Here is a 22574-nt window from a genome sequence, read left to right on the forward strand (position 1 = left end):
CACCATACACTCCTCAACAGAATGGCGTCAGTGAAAGGAGGAATAGATTCATAATGGAGATGACGAGATGCATGCTTCATGAGAAGGATCTTCCAAAACGTTTTTGGGGAGAAGCAGCAAACACTGCTGTGTACTTGCAAAATCGAATTTCAACAAAAGCTGTGAAGAACCTGACACCATTTGAAGCTTGGTATGGTTACAAACCTTCTTTAAAGTTCCTTAAAGTATTTGGGTGTCTTTGCTTCACTTACATTCCACAGGTCAAGCGTGATAAGCTTGACAAAAAGGCAGAAGCTGGCATATTTGTTGGGTATAGCACTATATCCAAAGCTTACAGAGTTTTTCAACCGCACACTAGTCGAGTTATTATGAGCCGAGATGTTCATTTTGCTGAAAATGAGCAATGGAATTGGGAAGAACTGACAAAGGTGAATCAGATTCCTAATGCACCAACCTTTGGTAGCATGTTAGAAGAATCTGAAGATGAACGACAAGAAGAGTCTGAAGATGAACAACAAGATGATTTGGTTGATGATGCACCTGTGAGAGGTACAAGGTCACTATCTGATATTTATCAAAGGTGTAATGTAGCTATTTGTGAGCCTGCAGGGTTCCATGATGCAAAAAACAGCCAACATTGGATGGCTGCAATGCAGGAGGAGCTTTCGATGATCGAGAAAAACAAAACATGGAAGTTGGTTGATCGACCTCTAAACAGAAAGATAATTGGAGTAAGATGGGTATTCAGAACAAAGCTAAATCCTGATGGTTCAGTTAACAAATACAAAGCAAGACTTGTTGTGAAGGGATATGCACAAGTTTTTGGAGTTGACTATTCAGAAACATTTGCACCTGTTGCCCGGCTTGATACAGTAAGATTGTTGCTTGCTCTTGCTGCTCAAAAGAGTTGGAAAGTATTCCAGTTAGATGTTAAATCTGCATTCTTAAATGGAGTCTTGCAAGAAGAAATTTTTGTCGAGCAACCTGAAGGTTTTGTTAGCAGAGGCAATGAAGATAAAGTCTACTTGCTGAGAAGGGCTTTATACGGTCTTAAACAGGCTCCGCGAGCATGGTACAGTAAAATTGATGATCATTTGGTTGGTCTTGGCTTTCAGAAAAGTCAATCTGAACTCACACTGTATGTCAAGCATGAAGGTACAAATACTTTAGTCATTTCTCTTTATGTAGATGACTTATTAATTACAGGAAGTAATCCAAAGCAAATTAACAAGTTCAAACTAGAAATGAAAAAGATATTCGAAATGACAGACCTTGGTCTGATGTCATATTTCCTTGGCATTGAGATCAAGCAAACCCAAGATGAAGTGTTCATTTGTCAAAAAAAGTATGCAAAGGAGATACTAAAAAAATTTCAGATGGAGGATTGCAAAGCAATGAATACTCCTATGAATCAAAAGGAGAAGCTGGTCAAAGATGATGATTCTGCCAAAGTTATTGAAGCTGAGTTCCGGAGCTTGGTAGGGTGCCTGATGTACTTAACAACAACCAGACCTGATATCGTAAATGCTGTAAGTATTCTCTCCAGATTTATGCATTGTCCCAATGAGACTCACATGAAAGCTGCAAAGAGAGTTATCAGATACATCAAGGGGACCTGGAATTATGGAGTGAAGTTCTTAAAGCACAAGGAAATGAAGCTAATTGGTTTCTCTGACAGTGATTGGGGTGGCTCAATCGATGACATGAGGAGTACATCTGGTTACTGTTTTTGCCTCGGATCAGGCATGTTCTCTTGGTGCTCAAGAAAGCAAGAAACTGTAGCTCAATCCACTGCTGAGGCAGAATTGATAGCTGCAACCGCCGCAGTAAATCAAGCTCTCTGGTTAAGGAAAATTCTCGTGGATCTAAACTTGGAGCAAAAACACAGCACTGAGATACTAGTTGATAACCAAGCTGCTATTGCAATCTCCAATAATCCAGTTTTTCATGGAAAGACTAAGCATTTCAACATCAAGTTATTCTTTGTTCTAGAAGTTCAAAAGAGTGGTGATGTGACTCTTTGCTATTGCAAATCTGAAGATCAAATTGCAGATGTCCTTACCAAACCTCTGCCACTTAGCAAGTTTGAAGATTTCAGAAAAAAACTTGGAGTTTGCAGCATCTAAACCAGGAGGAGTGTTAAAAGATTACGTGTTTAGATTGCTTTATTTGATTTAAATCTTCTGATGGTTAGGAGTCGATTTGTTTTTTATTTGATTTACTCTTGATTTGATTAGATTTTGTTTTGATTTGTTTACGGATTTGTTACCAGATTTTCTGATTTCTAGGTAGATTTTCTAGATATCTCATTCTATTCTGTGTGTATATATAGAGCATTCTTGCTCTTCAAAATTCAATTATCTCATCAATTATTCAATCAATCCTTCTTTCACTAACACGCTTGATTTCATCTGGCAAGGGAAAGGGTGCATTAGTGATATCTCCCAATAAAAGCATGGGGGAAGTAGTTGCTTGAACTCTAATCGTTGCGAGAGTCGTGGTTGCTCGAACACGACTGAGCCTGCAAGTTGTTCTGATGACACTATAGGTGAGTCCACTGGATGGGGAGCACCACCATCAAGTGAAGAGCATGATGGCTCCCTTGAAGGGAATTACGAATTAGAAGGATCAGAGGAGTCGAGTTCGAAGTCCTCTAGTTCAGAAAATGGGAAGAGTAATGGAAGTTACTGTGTAGAAGCAGGAAGTAGAAGGGAAAGAAGGGAAAAGGGAGATTTTATTGAAGGTGGACTAAGAAGGAGGAAAGCTTATGGATTGGACATATTGGTTAATCTTGACAAGGATGGACATAACGAAAATGTTAAGGTTGGCGAACAGTTTCATAGTATTGCGCTAAGAACTCGTTCGTGCTTTGGTTTTAAGGTTAGGAAGATGAATACCGATCGTGGAACAGTCAGTCAGCCAGTCTGTGTCGACGAGGAAGAGTCAGATTTTCCGTGTGATATGAAAGATTCTTCATCAAGGCATGACAGTGGAGATTCTTGTGATAGTGATAGTACTACTGATGATCAAACTTACAAGCCAAGGGCCTGGAGTAGTAGTAAAAAGAGTACGCAGTTCAACGATGGAAGTGATGATGATATCTTATCAGTAAAAAAAGACGATGATACAAACAAGGTTTGGAATAGTAAAAGCTTACCTGCAAATAAACACAACCAGAGTGGAGATTTTCAGAAGGTTCACCCAAAGAATTGCCATGAGTTTCACGATATTATTAAAACGAAAGGCCGCAGTGCACGGAAAAGTCTTGATGTTTTCAATATTCTTATAGATTCCATAATTGCAGACAAAGAACTGCCTTCAGATCAGTTAGATCCTCCTATAGGTCAACTCTCCCATATGCCCCTTAATTTGAAGTTTGGATTTGAGGAACCATGTCTTCCAGAGAGGTCAGAGGATGAAAAGGAGTTGGACAAGCTCTGGACAGAGCTTGACTTTGCTCTCAGATCGAACGAGATTGGTCCGGTGGATTCTAATACTGTAGGTTCATTCTGGAGCAATGGATTAAAGTTTGTTATGTGTTATTATTTAATGTCATGAGATCATATATCTTCAATTTGACTATTGAAACTATTATGTTGTTTGCGTGTTATATTTTTGCTCCCTTTTGAGAATTACATTTGTTACTATTTTCATCATTTATAGATTGAAAAGGTCTATGATTTGAAGTTGTCGATTTGTTCAAAAATCTTCAGCTCTTTTAGATCTGAGAGTTCTTTCAATAATGAATTGTCTGCTTGTTAGATTCTCCCTCTGGAATCAGCGAAAGATAGGAGCTTTTATACGAATACTGCCATTCTCCAATTGTCTGTTGCAAATGGTTGTATCTATCCACCATGCATCAATTAAAGATTGTGAAGTTAGTGATCCATATTGATTTGCAGGTTCAACACAAAGATACCTTTCCTTCAACGCTTGAGCGAGTGGATCTGTGTCTTCGCGGTGATCATCAGCTCGTACTCGATGAACAAATTGGACTTAGATGCAAATGTTGTTCATATGTCAAATTGGAAATCAAAGATATTGTACCTTCTTTTGTGAGTCATCTACCTCCCTGTTTATTTATATACTCGGTTCTTCTGAGAAGTATCTTCTTTTTCTGTGTATCATGTATATTCTTCTGAGTCTTTCGCTCTTTTTTTTTTTTTCTTTTTTTTTTCTCAAAATTATGTTTTTCTTAGTAATTAGTACAAGGTGTATTGAGGATTTTTGGGAGGGAGTCCCACATCGGATAATTAAGGGTATGATCATGAGTTTATTAGTAAGGAATACATCTGCATTGATACGAGGCCTTTTGGGAAGCCCAAAGCAAAGCTATGAGAGCTTATAATATCATGTCATTGTGGAGATTCGTGATTCCTAACATGGTATCAGAGTCATGCCTTTAACTTAGGCATGTCGATAAAATCTTCAAATGTCGAACAAAGAAAGTTGTGAGTCTCGGGTATAGTAAAATAGTGACTCAAGTGTCAAATAAAGGGAGTACTTTGTTCAAGGGCTCCAGAGAAAGGAGTCGAGTCTCAATTAAGAGCAGACTATTCGAGGGCTCCATAGACCCTAGGGGAGGCTCTATGGTGTACTTTGTTCGAGGGGAGGATTGTTGGGAGGGGGTCCCACATTGGCTAATTAAGGGTATGATCATGGGTTTGTAAGTAAGAAATCTATCTCCATTGGTATGAGATCTTTTGGGGAAGCCCAAAGCCATGAGAGACCATGGTGGAGATCCGTGATTCTTAACAGGCTGGACAACAGATCTGCTAGTGTAACGCTATTATCCAATAATGTTCCATGTCTAGTTGGTATTTTTTCGCCAAAGAACATTATTCTTTTATATAAGAAACAAGATGTATATTGTAGTTGACCGTCAATTATTTCTTGTTTCAGAGCATATTCAATTAAATTAATGTCTTCGTGAATGCTTTCATATTTGTAATACAGGTGAACGAGAAGGCATCAACAATTTTTCATTTCTTGATGATCTTGATAAGCGTTGGATCTGATTTTTCCTGGTCAAATGACATCATAGATGTGTTTGTTTGAAACTTCTTGCATTCATTACATTATAAAATTAATTTGCATTTCTATTGATACATCTTTTGTTCCTATTTAATCTGTTTAGTTTTTTTTAAGAAAAGTTCATTCATGGTTGTGAGATAATATACTGCTCTCTTGTTTGTATGTGCTTGTTGGCTTCACATTACAGTAGTTTAAGCATATTGTTCTCTTCCAGGATACAAATCCATATGGAAAGTCACAAAAGAGGAAATCTGGCTCATTTGAGCATGTTAAATTTGATGACCTTCCACAAGATTTTGATTGTGACCCCCATGACAGATCTGATTCACGATCGCATGTTGGACGCACGGTCTGGGATATCATTCCCGGTATAAAGAATGGCATGTACCCACATCAGCTTGAAGGCTTTGAATTCATTTGGAAAAATATAGGCGGAGGAATTGATCTTGATGAGTTAAGAGAAAGAAAGAGCTTAAACCGTGGGAATGGATGCATTGTATCACATGCTCCTGGAACAGGAAAAACTCGTCTAACAATTGTTTTCCTTCAGACATACATGGAACTAAATCCAACATGCCGGCCTATGATCATTGCACCTAGCAGCATGCTCCTTACCTGGGAAGAGGAGTTTTTGAAATGGAAGGTTGGCATTCCCTTTCATAACTTGAATAAGCGAGATGTCTCTTTCGACGAGAATATTTCAGCTCTCGAGTTCTTGATGCAAGCTTCACCATCAGGACAAAGTGTGGACAATGTACGGCTTGTAAAACTGTTTTCCTGGAAAAAGGAGAAAAGCATCTTGGGAGTTAGTTACAGATTGTTCGAGAGACTGGCCGGAGTTCGGAAGATTTCGAAATGTGACAAAGTAAGGAATGTTCTTTTGGAGATTCCGGATCTTGTAGTCTTTGATGAAGGCCATATACCACGTAACGATGATAGTCTTATTTGGATGGCCTTGTCTAAAATTAAAACGGAAAGGCGCATCATCCTCTCTGGAACTCCATTCGAGAATAATTTTACTGAATTTTACAATACACTAAGGCTGGTGAGGCCAAATTTTGAAGACATAAGTAACTCTGGAGGAGATGAATGCCTAGATAAGAAGCATGGATGCTCAAAAAATATCTCAAAAGGAAAATGGGACCTTTTGATTAGTTCCATTGGAAGAACTTCTGAAGACTTACTGGAAAGTGCTGAATTGAAACAAATCAGAGCCATGATCAATCCATTCGTGCATGTATACAGGGGCAACATATTACAAGAGAAACTTCCAGGGTTGAGGAAATCTATACTTATATTACAGCCCGCAGAGCTGCAGAAGAGTTTTCTTGAGAGCATTCAAGCAAGGAAGAATTCTTTTGAAGTGGAATATGCCGAGTCCTTGATCTCCGTACACCCTTCCCTGATACTGAAGTGTGATAAAGAATATTGTGGAGTTGACAAGGACATGTTAGAGAGGGTTAGATTGAATCCTGAACTAGGAGTGAAAGTAAAGCTTCTCCTCGAAATTATACGTCTAAGTGAAGCTTTAAACGAAAAAATCTTGGTTTTCAGCCAATACATAGAACCTTTGTCCTTCATAGAAGACCATCTTAAGTTTCGGTTTAAATGGACTGAAGGGGTAGAGTTGTTTCATATGGATGGAAAACGCGAGATAAAGAAACGACAAGCATTGATAAATACGTTTAACGACCCAACGAGTGAAGTTCGAGTATTGCTTGCATCTACAAGGGCTTGCTCAGAAGGTATAAACCTTGTTGGTGCTTCAAGGGTGGTTTTACTTGATGTTGTATGGAATCCCTCAGTGGAAAGGCAAGCCATATGCCGTGCATATAGACTGGGGCAGAAAAGAGTTGTTTATGTCTATCATCTCATTACTTCTGGGACAAGGGAAGAAGAGAAATACAGTCGACAAGTGGAAAAAGATCGATTGTCCGAGTTGGTTTTCTGTCCTGAAAAGAGCTGCAATGAAGTAAAAGTATCATCCACAGATCTGGGTGACAGAATTTTGGAAGCAGTGCTCCAACATGAAAAGCTTAAGAATATATTCCAAAAGATTTACCAGTCAAAGGAGTCCAAGCATGAATGAGAACTGGTATGTATGTCTCGATTCTTTAGAAATTTGCTTACTTATTAGTTTTGACATTTGAGCTGTTTAGATTTAAGAAATAAATGATTGTAGTTACTAGTTTTTAGTTTTAAGCTAGCTTCAAGGACATTAACTATTGGGTATGTAAAAGGCAATCTCCCAAGTTCATGGAGCTAAGATTTCTGTCTCGGCTGCCGAATGTTAACCACGGGCTAGCTTAGCACCCGATAATCACCGACACAAATTGCTTAAAGATCTTCATACATCGTCTATATATTTTAGAAAAAGGATTTAGGTATTTTAGGAATAAATTGTCTAACCTCTACTATAAATACCTCTCCACCCTATTAAGTTTTTCAACGCAAGCAATCCAAGCAAAGGAAATGGTAGTTGTATTCTACTGTGTCTTGTGATATCTTTTTGGTTGGTCTTAATAAAAGTGCGAGTGTTTCCTGTAAAAGAATTGTGTTCAACACAAATTTCCTCCTAACTATCTCGGGCCGTTATTTTCGACATGTAGAGGCGTAGGTGTTGCGGATAGAGGTAAGATGTCTGTCAAGGGAAATGTCTGACTTTGGCTAAGCCTTTGTGGAGGAGTGCTTAATTTTTTTGAAGCATATTGTGTAAATTGGTTGTCACACTGCTCGAAATGTAAAGGTATAGGAGCTATAGTTTCATTTGGATAGGTAACCCAAAAGAAACTACAAAATCTTGGAAACCCTTTTTGTTAGAACATCAATATACATACAAGTTTAGTTTAAAGTTGCTACCACAATCAAATGTTAGCAGACTTTCTTTATACATCTTTTTCTCTTTTAAAAACTTTCTTTAATCTATGAGCCGTAATTTTTTTTTTTAATTTTAAATTTCAATCAAGTTTAGTTTATACATCTTTTTTTTTAATTAAGTTCAAACTCAATGGATTTAAAGTCATCTACTGTCAAGCGCACACCAAAAAATTCTAGAGAAGGTTCGAAAACTCAATGTATTAATGGTTTTTTTGATACTACTATTCTCAATTAATTGCTGAGGTTGAGAACTAAAACTCACCTGACGATAAATATAAAGTTTTGAAATTCAAAACAGCAAAATAATAATGATATTATTAACAATAATAATTTCTCGAAAACTAAAGTTGGTCATTTTTTTTGGGCCTCCAGTTTGAATCTTTGCAGGCCTATCTGTTTTGGGCCTTTCAATTAAATTGGCCCAAAAATTTCACAAGGAATTAGCGAAAAAAAAAAAAAAAGGAAAAAAGTTCCGTTGCCGGGACTTGAACCCGGGTCTCTCGGGTGAGAGCCGAGTATCCTAACCAACTAGACTACAACGGATACTTGAGTAAAAAGTTGGTCAAGTTTTAGAAAAAATAAAAATTTTGTTTATTGGGCCTCCACATAGAATCTTGGCAGGCCTGTCTGTTTTGGGCCTTTCAATTAAATTGGCCCAAAACCTTCACAAGGAATTAGAAAAAAACAAAAAAAAAGGTATTCCGTTGCCGGGATTTGAACCCGGGTCTCTCGGGTGAGAGCCGAGTATCCTGACCAACTAGACTACAACGGATATTTGGGGAAATTCAATATCATGCTTATAATATAATTATTTGACCCGCTTTTAAATCCGATTGACCCGGTCTTTTCGATTCTTATGTGAAGGAACAAAATTGTTTTCTAGGGTTCCTCTCTGGTTCAAGTTCTTCCCACTTTCACCAAATCTTCTCCCGGAGATATTGTGGTCGGCCGAGCGGAAATGGTAATTTCTCTCCCTTCGAAAAAGAGATTGCGTATTTTGGTTTGATTTTATCTTTCACCACCGTGCTGAACTCCAATGGGTTGTTATTATCTGTTAGCATGTTAATTGTCACGACTATCCGATAGATTTCATGAATGATGCTCCATGAAGGGATTAAGTGTTTTTCAATGCAATTAGCTTGAATCCAAAGTTTGGGAGTAGTTGATATGGTTCTATGGAAACTGCCATGGTTTCAGTAGGAACTGTGCTGCTTGCTTTGTTTTTTAGATTTTTCTTCGTGCTTTGTTACGCTGTTCATATACACCTTTACGCATTTCTTGATACTTCGAGATCCGAATTATGTATTGAAAGTGAAATGCTTAACTTTCTTTTGTGAGAATTGAATATTTCATTCATATTTCATTCGATGTGAAAAGTTTTAAACTGATGTCTTTGTTTTTTACACAGACAAAGAGAACCAAGAAGGCAGGCATTGTTGGAAAATATGGTAAATATTTAATAATTTCGATTTATGATTTATAATTTATTAGCTTGGGCGTACATAACTATTTTTCTTTGAGAATGCTTGTTTTTGTATTAACGTATTCAATTATCTTACGTCTGATTCTGCCTTAGGTTCTATGTTCCCATCCATAGAATGTCCAATGAGTTGCTTGATTCGTAAGAAAACTATCCTAGTATCCTATCTGAGCTGTACTTTTACCTGGTTTCTCATCTTAGAGAAGTCATGGACGACCTTTAAAGATTTAGTAATAAGTTTCTATAATTATTAGGATCAAAGAGAGAATTTTCCTCTGTAGAAGTCAAAACCTTATAAAGAATTTCCCTGTCCGGGAATTGATTGAATATAAAATGGCACTGTTAATTGATTGTTGTCGTAGTAAGATTCAGTGTTTTCTTTTTAAGAAAAACTTGTGGCAAGGAGCGCTCCTGGGCACAAGGTCCAGCTCGAGCGCCTTGCATCTAGGAAGGGGTGGCCAAGGCGCATGCCAGGCGCTCGCTTAACATGCCTCCAGTGATTCTTTAATTTTTCTTAACCTCTTAACTCTAAGTGCAGCATTAGGGATTATTATTGTAAAAATAACAATGATATTTTCTATTTTAACCCTAAATTCAACGTTTAGGTTTTTGCCTTAATAAAAAAAATGGATTTCCCTTCGATCTTACTTCTTCTTCTTCTTCTTCTTCACATGTTCATCTTTATATGTTTTTGTGTTAAAATCTCATCTTTATATGTTTCTTAATGTGTGTATATATATGTATCTATATATTTTATGTTCTTTTATACATCGTGTGCTTCGCCAAAGAAAGCCCGTGTCTTTTTTTGCGCTTTATGCATAAGCCCGCACCATAGTGTGTCTTGGGTTTAAAAAAACACCAGTAAGATTTCCTTAAAATGTTATGCGCAATGTGGGACAATATACATCAATATCATCAGCAAACCTTATTGCTTGATTTATGAATATATCTCTGCACAGTATCACGATTATAACTGCAGACCTGTGTATATGATATCTGGCTCACCTCTTTGCATGGAGGATTTTCGTTTTCCATTTTCTTCTTCTTCTCTTAACTTTGGCTGATAACAGGTACCCGATATGGTGCCAGTCTGAGAAAGCAGATTAAGAAGATGGAAGTCAGTCAGCACAGCAAATACTTTTGTGAGTTCTGTGGAAAGGCAAGTAGTTGTGCTCCTTTTTTGCCCAAGTTTTTCATTTCCAAGTCACTTAGTCTTCATGTTCCAATTATATGCTTCCCCATTGCAGTATGCAGTTAAGAGGAAGGCAGTTGGAATTTGGGGCTGCAAAGATTGTGGTAAAGTGAAGGCCGGAGGTGCCTACACTCTTAAGTAAGGATCTTACTTCTTTTTGTTCTTGTTTGTTCTTTTTTAATTTCCTTTACAGTTTTTGTTGTTTAAATGTATTTGATTTTGATGTTATGTTTGGTACCTTTGACAGCACTGCTAGTGCTGTGACAGTGAGGAGCACTATTAGGAGGCTGAGAGAGCAAACTGAAAGCTAAGCCATCTTCACTGCGTATTTGATCTTTTTTTTTTCTAAAAGGAAAAAGAATGCGCCCTCATTAAACTTATTATCTTCATATCAATGTTGTAGGAATTGGTTATTTTAAGTTAATTGAAAATGATCCTTTTCTTCATTTCTTGTAATAGATTCTATTGATCGTGAATTGAGTTTTACTCGAGTAACGTGTTTGGTGGCGAAAGTTGATATTGATCAAATGACTTGTTTGCTATTGTTTACATAACTTTTTTCAGATTTCTAGAGTTAATGTTACTGTAAGTTCTAGGTTTAATCTCTAAGCATTTAAACTCATTTAGAACGTCAAAAATAACATTTAATTTTATATCTAATAGTTACATGGATTATAAAATGTTTTAATAAATTCTTAAACTTACAATTTTGTATCAACTTATTAAATGCAAAATTGTAATCTTAGGTGTATGAAACTTAAATATTGGTTTTCTTTAATAGATTAGTTAATTGGTAAACATTTAAAATATATGAAATGTACAATAGTGAAAAGTTCTTGAGAACTTAACAAATACAACATTAAAAGTTACAAAATTTTTAATATATCATTTTAAAGTTCATTTTATATTCAAACATGAAACTATATACATATATATATATATATATATATATATATATATATATATATANTGTGCATGGGATATGCCGAGTTGGTTGTACTTTGATCCTTCAGGTAGGGAAAGGGTCGAAATTAAAGCTGAGAATGTGATTTTGATACAGATTGGAATTCAGGTGTTGTGCTTATCCCATTTCTTTGATATTGGGGAATTGGCAAAGGCTCCTGGAATCTTTGTTCATATTTCCAAAGACTTTTCCCCAAAAGAATTTAATAATAATAATAATAATAAGTAACCTACACAACTTTAATTTATGATTTTGACTGGAAATATCATAGACAACCAATGTATGTGGACAAATTGTGCATCCTAGTGTTCATTCATTTTCATTGTGTTGCCATTTTTTTTTACTGTGAAAGCAAAATAGACCTGAAAAAGTCAATAAAATGATGATCTTCTAGCACAATCAATGGTATATGCTAAAAATCTCATATGAACACAGCACTTTCCAAAGAAGTGGAATCTTTAGAACTAAGCAAACACAGAGAATAGAGCATTCAACAAATATGAAAACGACATGACTAATTGAGTCACCCCATCATTACTTTGCAAGGAATAATAACCTTGGGACTATAAAGACATGCAAGGCAGGCATGGTGACAAGCTATATTTGAATTGTCATTAAGGAAACTGTTAGATGAATAAACAGATTAAACAAGACAGCAATCTCCACACTTAACCTTCCAAAAAGAGTTCATTCTTTCCTCTTTTTTTTTTTTTTTTTTTTTTTTTTTTTTTTTTTTTTTTNTTCAAAAGAAGCTCACCAAATACGAGCCATCATGAGAATTGGCACCTCCATTCACAAGGGGTTGTAGATGAATGCCTCATCCTAACATTGCGAGGCGGATAAAGGGAGGAATCTTCTTCGTTATTAATTAATTCTCAAAGGAAGCATCTGCTAAACTAATTCTCAAAAGCATGTCTTTCCCAGATAAATTTCAGCAAATAAAGATTGCATAGAACTCACCCAAGTGAATGCTTTTAAAGTTTCAGCTTCATGGCTTGTGGATCTTGAACCCGAAAACTCTTGGAACGTAGCTCTGAACCGCTTTTTGTGGCTTATGGTGACCATATGTCATCAGGAAGAGGTGAGAAAATGTAGTTCCAAAATAAGCTCCATCAATGTCTATATAGAGTTAAAGAAACTTATGAAGTAAACCAAAATTGAGCATGTGAAGACACTGCTGTTCATCTAAAATAGATTCTTATCATTCACAATATATAGTCTTAAATGCAATTCAGTGGTTGAAAACAAATATTGTGTAGCCATAAAATGCATCATACAAAATCTGAAAATCAAGAGTTTCAAATAAAAATAAACATGAGAAGACTGTAATTTTTCATGTCTAATCCACAAATTACCATTTCCCATCTGGTCAAAGTGGATCAACAGTTGGGAAAAGTTGATGGCTATCAAATTCTCCAGCAAGAGGAGATACCACAAACTCACAGTTGTCCTTCGGGCTATTCAATTAAGTTTGCATAAATTTATTCCTTCATTTTTATACCATAGACACTAGAAAAATGTGAGCAACACCATATGATTCTAATTTACATTTTCAATCATGTCACATTTTCTTTTCAAATACTAATATGTTCCCATTACTTATCAAGTGATTCAAGTCTAAAGGAACATAACTTAAAATTTTATACCAACCTTTCAAGACTAACTCCCCGTTAGACCAAGTACTAATGAGGATATCTCATCTATCAAGATTTTCAATAAACTCAAAGAAACAATCATTATGACTAGGATGGTTATAAAGCATTAATGTGCATGAGACTTTTCAGTTTCGATGAAGAATTAAGTTTAAAGCTCTTAAATGAGTTGTTTTTCATAAGAAGATTTTAGGTTATTCTCATTAAGGGTAAACAATGTCCTATTACCCATGCTAGTCTTGCTCTCAAATCCATTTCTAGGTTTGCCATTCGAATTAGGAAAATGTGAATCAAGTGGTGCTTCTGAAGCAGCTATCAGCGAAGGCCATTTTGGATATAATGAATTAACAATTCCCATCGAACATCCCAATTACATTACTGAAATGAAGAAGATGTTAAGCTTGCAGTTTTTGAAGTGCTTAAGAATGAAAAAGAAAAAAGAAAAAACAAGCTTGGAGACTTTATGTGGATGTTACATCAGACTGACATGTGAATCTCTTGAAAGATACATTGATGGTTGGTTATTCGTAGCTTCAGCTAAAGTTCACAAGCTCTCAAAGTCTTTTAGGCGAAGTTATTGGAAAACCTCTTTTTTCTTTAAAAGCTTTTCATGGTCATTCTTTATATGGTTGTAATTGTCTCAAATTTCTTGTTTTTGTATTTTTTTTTTTTCACTATTTTACTCCCCTTTGGAAGTTCAATATCGATGAAAAGTTGTTTCTTGTTAGAAAAAAAAAAAAGTAAATTAACAAATGCATGAACATATGATCATAAAAATTAAGGATACTACCTTGATACTTCGATCGAGGATAATAAACATCCTCACACCTTGGACAGTATATCTTGACGGTGCCTGATCTAGGAATGTCTGATTGACCAACAGGAAGACAGGGTTGTCCACAGCAGTAAACTCTAGGGCATCTCCCAAAGTCATAATTCTTGAACTTGTCAAGCTGCAAAAATCATAATGGGTTATTCTGACCTCTGGTAGCATAAGCATATATAAGAAGAAGACTCAAAAGAAGATACTCACCATAGCAGCCATTCCTTTACTTGTCAATATGTATCTCGCATGAATTAGACCGTAAAGCATTTCAGCTGCAGATTCAATTAGTTCATTCTGTTCCTCTGTAAACATATCACCTGCACATTTCACCCATTCAAATTGATTTCTGACTACCAACACTCACATGGGAGATTGAAGCTAAGATATTTTTATAGGAGAAATTAGAATAGTGGATACTGTCGATAAGCCGAAATGACAGAATAATAGTTATCATAGAAAGTATGCACAAATCACTATGAGTTGACCTATCGGTTATTGGGGGCTGAAAAAAATATAGTGGACTTGAAAAGACTGAAACCATGGGGGCCACCTGCCTTAGTTCATACCATGGTAACTATCAATAGAATTTAATGTTCTAGGAGTTTTCTTGACAACATATAGAAGTAATATCAAATGGTTGTGCAATAAAATTACTCAAGGTGCACGCAAGCGTGCTCAAACATTCACGGATATTAAGGGGGGGAAAATTCATACAACGAAGGGTTTTATCTCCAAAGAAATGGGAGGAATGGCTATTTCAATTCCTTCATGACTTTCAATATCCTATTGATGGCTTCCCTTATGTTATTGAGCATGAGCAATCTTGTTGTAAAGTTACTATTGTAATGGCATTAGCTACATCGAAGAGAACACGTACAAAGCCAGTTTAGATTTTATTTATTTATTAAAGGAAATCTTCTCAATAAATGATTTCTTTGATATCGAGGCAGAACATGTCAGAATACCATAAAATGCATTAACCTTACCATTAGAGGATTCAACATCCAGAATCAAATCAAGAGCATAATCATAGTATGGAACTTGGCTGCTTAACCCACAAAGGTTAAAGTCATCTTGTATATAGTCATCATCCACTTCACAGAAGAACTCATTTCCTCGCAGATTACAAAACCATGAAATCCAAGATATATCATCACCATCAGATCCACTGACATCTGACTCTTCACTGTCAGTCTCAGACTCCTCTGCAATTAAACCAAAAGATTATAAGTCCAAGAGATCAACAAACTATAAAACAATCATATTGTAACTAATTTATAAAGAAATTTTATCCAACTCTTAAAAACCAAACAATCAGACAAAAAAAAAAAAAAAAAAANTTTATCTGCAAGTTAATAATGCCCGTTATCAATTGAGTAATTAGCAATATGTTATCTGTTCTAGTTTCATAATAGAGAAGAATGGTGAAGACAGCAAGTTGGAGTATGTTCTTCGACAGCAACTAATCCTGAATAGCATCTACATCAACAATTTTGAAATTATGTCACAAAAAACCACAAACATTAAGCCTATCATATATCCTCTCATCAGTCAATAATCAAAATCAGAATTCACTAGCAGGGACAACATTCACTCTAATCAAGTATTTAATCATTCCACCAAGTATTTCAGGTTTTATTCCATTGGCAGGCATTGAAATTAAGCTATGTGAAATGATTATTTTTTATTTGACAAAAGAAGGGGACAAAAGCCAGTGGTATCAAGTGAATCATTTAGACTCTGCTGACAGTAATTCATAAAGCTAGTGTTCCACAAACGAACAACAATCTTAAGTTCCACCCCCAAATAATATCCTCTGCTTGAAACAAAAAAGTTCAAGAAATTCTTTTAAACCCATGATTTTGAAGTTCCATATTGATCCCCCGCCCCCCTTATTAAAATAGAACAGTGGGAAAATATATTACAAGATGAAGAATGTAAAATTAACATTATTGTTTGTTGTTCATCTTTCATTTTCAAAACACAAGCACGCGCACGCATATTGAATTTGGACATATTATCACTTAATTATACACCATGTAAACAGCGCAGCACAGAGATCCTTCTCAACCAAACAAAATTTACGAAATGGAAGGCACACTTCAAGAGGATCAGAACAAATAACAATGATTCCTTGCTGAAGTTAGTGAACAAAACCATCCTTCAGTAGGCAAAATATCTGAAAATGCTGATATCAGTTAACACAAGACACCTTAGAAGCGAACTCTAAATCATCTAAACATGGGAGGCACTATCGGATCCTTGAATTCCCAAATCGACACGCAAAAGGAAACAGGAGAAGAAGGTAGGTCAAATTAGAGATATGCATAACTTACACACAAAGCTAAAAAAACAAAAATCCCAATTAAAACCTGAACAAAGGAGGACCAAAAACGAGAGAAAAAAGAGCTGAAACTAACAAGTCGGATGGTAACGCAGACAAGAAAAATCNAAAAAAAAACAAAGAGAAAAAGTGGAACAACCAGAGCAGTTGGTCTTAGAGAGAGATGCAGAGTGAGAGTCTCTCTGATCAGACGGCGGCTTCGTCATTAAAACCGACTGAGGCGCAGAGGGCTTATTATCCTTGCCGTTAATGACGGTACGAGAAGTCGAGGGCGAGGATCGCTCGAGCTGCTTATCGAGAGCCTCATTGATGCGCTTCCGATCGATGGGAGTGACGTCCAACTTGGAGGCGCCGGTGCCGACGCCGCCAAACGCAGGACGGTCCCGGTGCATCGCCGCCGGTTGAGGGGCCGAAAAAGAGAGGATGAAGAGGCTAAATCTGTGGGAGAAACATGCCCAGAAAAGGGGAACGGAGAGGAGGAGGAGGAGGAGGAGGAGGAGAAGAAGAAGAAGAAGAATTGAAAAGCAAAGAAATTGCTAAACGGAATCTGAGAGAGAGAAGAAGGAGTGAGAGAGCAAAGAAGAAGGCATTATCGGATTCCAAAACCTTAACCAAAAAATCACACAGCGATAGAGCAGAGCCACGATCAAATCTGTGCAACTTCGCTCCGTGGTTCACGATTAATCGGCAGCGCCAACTCGCCTTTTAGCCTAAATAAATAATTTTTTTCTTTTTTTTTTTTTTAACTTTATATTTTATCATAAAAACATATTCATCTACTTATAAAATATTTATACTATTTATTTTTAATATAAATTATTATTATTTTTAAAATCTTTTAAAAAAAATTATATCTTAATTTTTTTTTTAAATCTTAAACTTTTTTATTAAATAAAAAATTTAATTAGTAATACGTTTCCAGAGTAATATTAATAAAAAACAATCTTTTTTTTTTTTTTTGCTCATAATATATAAAAGCAAATAATTTATTCTTTATAAATTATCTTCTTATTCAATTTCATCTCTCATATTTTTCCCTCCCTTCTTTCTCCCTTTATTTTGTTCCTCATGTTGGATAATGAAAATCCCACATCGACTAATTTAAAGAATGATCATGGGTTTATAATCAATAAATACTATCTCCATTGACATGAGACATTTTGAATAAGCCTAAAGCAAAGCGCTTATATTCAGAATGGACAATATAGAGTAGTTACTTTTATATTAGAATGATACATTATTATTCTTTGGAGTTATGTATCAAATGTCCATAGGTAACTTTTTATATCCTAATCTTACATTATTCACTTATATGACTCATGCGTCGGATTCAGATCAAGATTTCAAATTCAAATTTGAAATTTAATGGTCCCGACATTCCTCTACATCTGCTAGACATGACCATGTTGCTTTCTTCTCGTTTCTAAGAGTGAAGATTATCCCCCACAAATCAACAAGGGTTTTGTCCTTGGTCACATGTAACGACCCTCTAAAGTTCTACTCACTCAAAGTCGCTACTAACGTATCATGTTTTTCTAAAATGGGTAATATAACTCTTGAAAGAATACATTATCTATAGTATAAATGTCGAAAACATTTAAAACAACTTCTAACTATGGAAAGCACAATCATGGTCTTTCGTATTTATTACGAAATACTGAAATTTAAAGAAAATAAAAATAAATACAAAATAATTTAAATCAATGAAATGAAAAATAACTTATTCTAACCTAACAAGGAATTTAAATATGTATCTACCCTATGTACGTGCCACAATCTCTTCTCACGATACCGTCGTTATCCGTACATGGATGTCTTGCCTTCACCTGAAAATAATGTGGCACACGACCTGAGTATTTCGAAGAATATTCAGTAAGTTACCCCACTATAGGGGCCATACAAAATGCAATCACATGCAAATATGCTGTAGGGACCTATCTGTTTCAAATCTCTTACTAAGGGTAGCCTCCAGTCCAGACTACTATGGATGTGTAGTGCTTCCCTACATGCGAGTGCGAATCCCCAAACGGCTTGCACACCCCCTAAACTATCTCTGATCAAGCTAGCGATCTGTAGCGACATCCGGAGGTCAGCGGAACCCCTAGTGTCATGCTGGCCATGAACACCCTCATCATCATACTGTGCGCGTGTGCACTCATCATCATAAAGGGCAAGTATCCCTATGCTTATGTACATACAACATGCATGAGGTCCCTCTAGTTCTCATCTTAACATCTCTTTTGACACAATCTTATTCTCATCTCTTTGTTACGCTTAGTAACACATGCTCGTTAGATATTTATATTAGTATCATTTTCATACTATTAGAGTTGTGTCCTAGGTCGATCTATCGACCTAATGCAATATGGCATTCATCATCACGTAACATGCTTAATATGAAAAATATCATCATATTAGGGTAAACGTCATGCAAGACATTATAGTCATCATAAAGCCATCAAGTGCATCGAGTACATCAAGTACATCATACACCATCATATAATGCACATACGTTATCGTACATCATCATACAGCATAACTAATACATCGTAGCTCATGCATCATCATATAACTAGTGTACGACATCATACGATACAACTCATACATCGTAAACATAAATATCGCATGCATCATCGTACGTCATCTCAAACAATCATAAATTGTAACTCATACAGTTTCTAGCCTATTCAATACCAAGGCCACTTACTTGTTTGACCTTAGCCAAAGTTCTATCTAGCTTCAAATTTGGTTGCTTTCATCCTTGAATTCATTCTCACTTATATCGAGCTTTCACCTATTTTGAATATAAACTTAATTGACTCAATAAAAAATGGAATTCCATGTTTTCATTATTCGGTAATAATTTTTTTAAAAAAAAAATCAATATTATTTCATGCTGATTCATCATGTTCTGTATTTTTTTTAATTCTGTTTACAGTTCCTAAAAATAGCTGCAACTTTTTTTTATTTTTGTTTATTTTGACCATTTTTTCTGATTTTATTTTTCTTTCTTAAAAATGTAACAAAATCAAGAATAAAATCAAGATAATAGAAAAGTAAAGATTTAACAAACAGTACTTTTGTCATTTTCAATGAATTTTTTTTGGAGGTCACCTAACTAAGACGGCTCTAAACAAGGCACACTTGGGAAGGTGCACCTCATTAGTATAATTAGTAACTTTCGACATTTTAAGTCTTTCTTAGATATCCTATTCTCATGATCTCTCTTTTTCAGATATGGTTTAGATTTATTCATGTGCCCCTCCTTTACTCCCGTGTCACATGCCCACCAACTGTCGCCTTGACTTGTCTCAAACCACATCTTAATGGTATGAGACAATTGTCACGATTTAGTTTTCAGGCTTCGATTCACGAACTATGAAGTGGACTGACACTAAAAAATACAATATTACACTAAAAAATACAATATTTTGAGCAATTTAAAAATGAACAAGGATGCATTAAAAAGACAAGGACGACGAAACATGATACAAAAGGACTATAATAACCCAAAAATGAGGGGATAAAAGGAAGGAAAATTATCCCACATTGTCAAAGTTGAGAAGTGGGGAATTGGTCTCTCGTGTAAAAAGAAGGTCCCTCACTTCATTTTATCATCCTACTTCAACTGTTCGAGCCAGTTGGAGAACACGCTTTTTGATCGCTCGAGGGCAACATTTTAGCTGATTTTGATATGTTCGGATTATTTCCTTCTAGTTTCAATTTTTCGAAGATAGTATGACTACCTTTTACCTAGTTTCTAATTTAAATTTTTGGAATCTAAGTTCAAAATATTTACATTTACACATCAGTCAAGTTTAAAATATTTACACATAATTAGGCTTAGCTAGTTTAAATTAATAGAGTAAGTTTAAATTTATGATTATGGCACACCTGCAACGCAACACATCATCGGCTTAGACAACTCAAATGTCTTGGCTGGCTCCACGGCTCAATTCTCGGTTTATCGGCTCATAATTCTATTTTTAGCCTAATTTTCACCGTTCCGACTCTCCCGAACCTATTTTTGACCATAAATAAGGTAATTGAGGTTGTTTTAATATCGCATTTCACAAGTTTTAGTTAGATTTATATTAAATTTGTGAAATACTAACGAAAGTGATGAACCGTCTAATAGGAAACGACAACCAGCAATAACTTAAAACGCATTCAAAGAGCGGGAGCTAACGTAATTAATTAGGGAGAACGCCAGCTAAGGCGAACCAAGTAAGTGGTCCTACCTTCGTTAGGTTATAAATTGAATGTTGTATGATGACACATGCTCGTGGTTTCGCATGTGTCATAGACCATATATGTAGACTATTATGAAATAGTACGTAAATGCTATGTGATGTGACTATTATGATGTGTTTGATGAATTGTTATGCTTTACGATATGATATGTTATGATAGCATGAAAATGTTACGATATGACTTATAAATTACATAAATGATATGATATCATTGACATGAAAACAACAAATAGCATGAAATACAACTCCGACATATGCATGAAAGTTATAATCAATTATATATAAACGTTATGAAAAATGTTATTGAAAACGTTATGGTATGAAAAATACGTTAGCTAGGTTGTATTAAGGATAATTAAAATGGAAAGATTTAGAGATCTCATGCATTATTGTGTGCTCATGCATCGGGGATACCCCTATTCCTTCACGATAGTACGGACGCGTACACTACTAGGCAGGGAAACGATCATTATGTTTGACATAGTTCTGCCATGACGGTCACTACTCCTAACGAGTTTCCGACATCAACAGCTCCTAGTGTATGCTCGCCCGACCAGAAAGGAGCCTAAGAGGTGTGCGAACTGACTTGTGGGTCCATACTCACACATGTGAGTCGTGTGTAGGAAATTATTACACATTCAAGTTGCTCGTTAGGATAGCCACTATAGGAAAACATACTATTATGATAGGTCTCATGCATGCATTTGTATGCCTTTGCATTATAACCCCGATAGGGGGTCGTTTACTGAGTATTTTTTAAAATACTCAAGCCACGTGCTATTATATTTTTCAAGTAAAGGCAAGGCACCTCTGTAAGGCTGACGTTAGCATCACAATTCCTAAGACGGTGGCACATGCTTAGGATAGATTCACATGTAATTTGTAGTAGACTATAGGTCATTTCTATTTAGTAGCATCTAGGTTAGTATAGAGCATTTCATTTTGTATTGTTTTTCGTTTTATTTCTTTTGTATTAGTTTTATTCAAAAGCATGAAATAAAGTATACAAGGTTGAAGGTTGATTTTATTATAAGGTGTCACTAGACAATTCCGCATTAAATGTTCATAATATGTATACGATAGCAGCGATCTTAGGTTAAGTAGAAAATTTAGGGCCATTACAAAAGTGACATTTAAATGACATGAAATTTGATGAGGAGCCTCATGTCATGGTTTAAACGGATTATACAAAGTTACTACCTAGTCCATTTGAATATGCCAAGGGTTTAAACCAAGATCTGAAGTGGTAAATGACCAAAATTTCCCTATGAGAATTCTAAGACGTTTTCAAGACAACAACACTTCAAAGTCTCTCTGAGGTCAAGGAGAGCGTGTCCAAGATCTAAAGTGGTAAATGACCAAAATACCCCTATGAAAATTCTAAGATGTTTTCAAGACAACAACACTCAAAGTCTCTCTGAGGTCAATGAGAGCGTGTGACTCATTATGCAACTCTTAAAATCATCACTGAACTATTCATCTACTTATCCTTATTTGGTCAAGTTCATAGAATGTTATACATACTGACGAGTTCATTAATATTTTATTAATTTTTTAATTAATAAAATTAAAAAGAAAACTTATTAATCTTTTGTTTCTCTATTCTTCTCTATTCTATTTTCATCCCTTCTCTCGGTTAGACCGAACGCGACTCTCTACAGTGGTATGATATTGTCCACTTCGAGCATAAGCTCTTATGACTTTGTTTTGGGCTTCTCCAAAATGCCTTATACCAATGGAGATAGTATTCTTGATTATAAACTCATGATCATTCCCTAAATTAGTCGATAGGAGACTTTCATCCAACACTCTCGATTGCCATCGCCACCGACCAGTGCACTATCACCGTTCGTGGTGGCCAAAAACTAAGGTCGTAGAATGAACTTAAATTAAGAAACATGAAGCAAATAAATATATAAATGAAGGAAAAAAAACATTCCAACATGGTTGAG

The 22574-nt window shown here is 35.7% G+C and overlaps 3 protein-coding genes and 2 non-coding genes across 6 annotated transcripts; 2 read left to right on the plus strand and 3 right to left on the minus strand.

Moving 5' to 3' along the window:
• The first annotated feature begins 2372 nt into the window (after positions 1 to 2372).
• On the plus strand, positions 2373 to 7353 carry LOC111811147 (SNF2 domain-containing protein CLASSY 3-like). The gene is made up of 3 exons (XM_023697890.1): positions 2373 to 3498; positions 3903 to 4055; positions 5249 to 7353. Exons 1-3 carry the CDS (start codon positions 2890 to 2892, stop codon positions 7121 to 7123), a joined length of 2637 nt encoding a protein of 878 aa, XP_023553658.1. The 5' UTR covers positions 2373 to 2889; the 3' UTR covers positions 7124 to 7353.
• Positions 7354 to 8381: 1028 nt separating this feature from the next.
• On the minus strand, positions 8382 to 8454 carry TRNAE-CUC. Its single transcript has one exon. It is a non-coding gene; the product is annotated as a tRNA-Glu (tRNA).
• Positions 8455 to 8610: 156 nt separating this feature from the next.
• On the minus strand, positions 8611 to 8683 carry TRNAE-CUC. The gene has a single exon. It is a non-coding gene; the product is annotated as a tRNA-Glu (tRNA).
• Positions 8684 to 8749: 66 nt separating this feature from the next.
• On the plus strand, positions 8750 to 11111 carry LOC111811348 (60S ribosomal protein L37a). The gene is made up of 5 exons (XM_023698154.1): positions 8750 to 8872; positions 9320 to 9359; positions 10462 to 10550; positions 10639 to 10721; positions 10831 to 11111. Exons 1-5 carry the CDS (start codon positions 8870 to 8872, stop codon positions 10892 to 10894), a joined length of 279 nt encoding a protein of 92 aa, XP_023553922.1. The 5' UTR covers positions 8750 to 8869; the 3' UTR covers positions 10895 to 11111.
• Positions 11112 to 12294: 1183 nt separating this feature from the next.
• LOC111811866 (casein kinase II subunit beta-1-like) lies at positions 12295 to 17068 on the minus strand. Of its 2 annotated transcripts, none has more exons than XM_023698902.1 (5): positions 16509 to 17068; positions 15012 to 15230; positions 14233 to 14342; positions 13987 to 14152; positions 12295 to 12666 (listed from the first exon to the last, which is right to left on the minus strand). In XM_023698902.1, the coding sequence occupies exons 1-5, from the start codon at positions 16759 to 16761 to the stop codon at positions 12536 to 12538; spliced, it is 879 nt and encodes a 292-aa protein (XP_023554670.1). In that variant the 5' UTR covers positions 16762 to 17068; the 3' UTR covers positions 12295 to 12535. The 2 variants fall into 2 exon arrangements, with proteins under 2 accessions (XP_023554670.1, XP_023554671.1); XM_023698903.1 differs by having other exon boundaries at positions 13990 to 14152; positions 16509 to 17067.
• Positions 17069 to 22574: the final 5506 nt, after the last annotated feature.

Source organism: Cucurbita pepo, chromosome LG15 (assembly GCF_002806865.2).
Source record: "Cucurbita pepo subsp. pepo cultivar mu-cu-16 chromosome LG15, ASM280686v2, whole genome shotgun sequence".
Taxonomy (NCBI): Eukaryota; Viridiplantae; Streptophyta; class Magnoliopsida; order Cucurbitales; family Cucurbitaceae; genus Cucurbita; species Cucurbita pepo.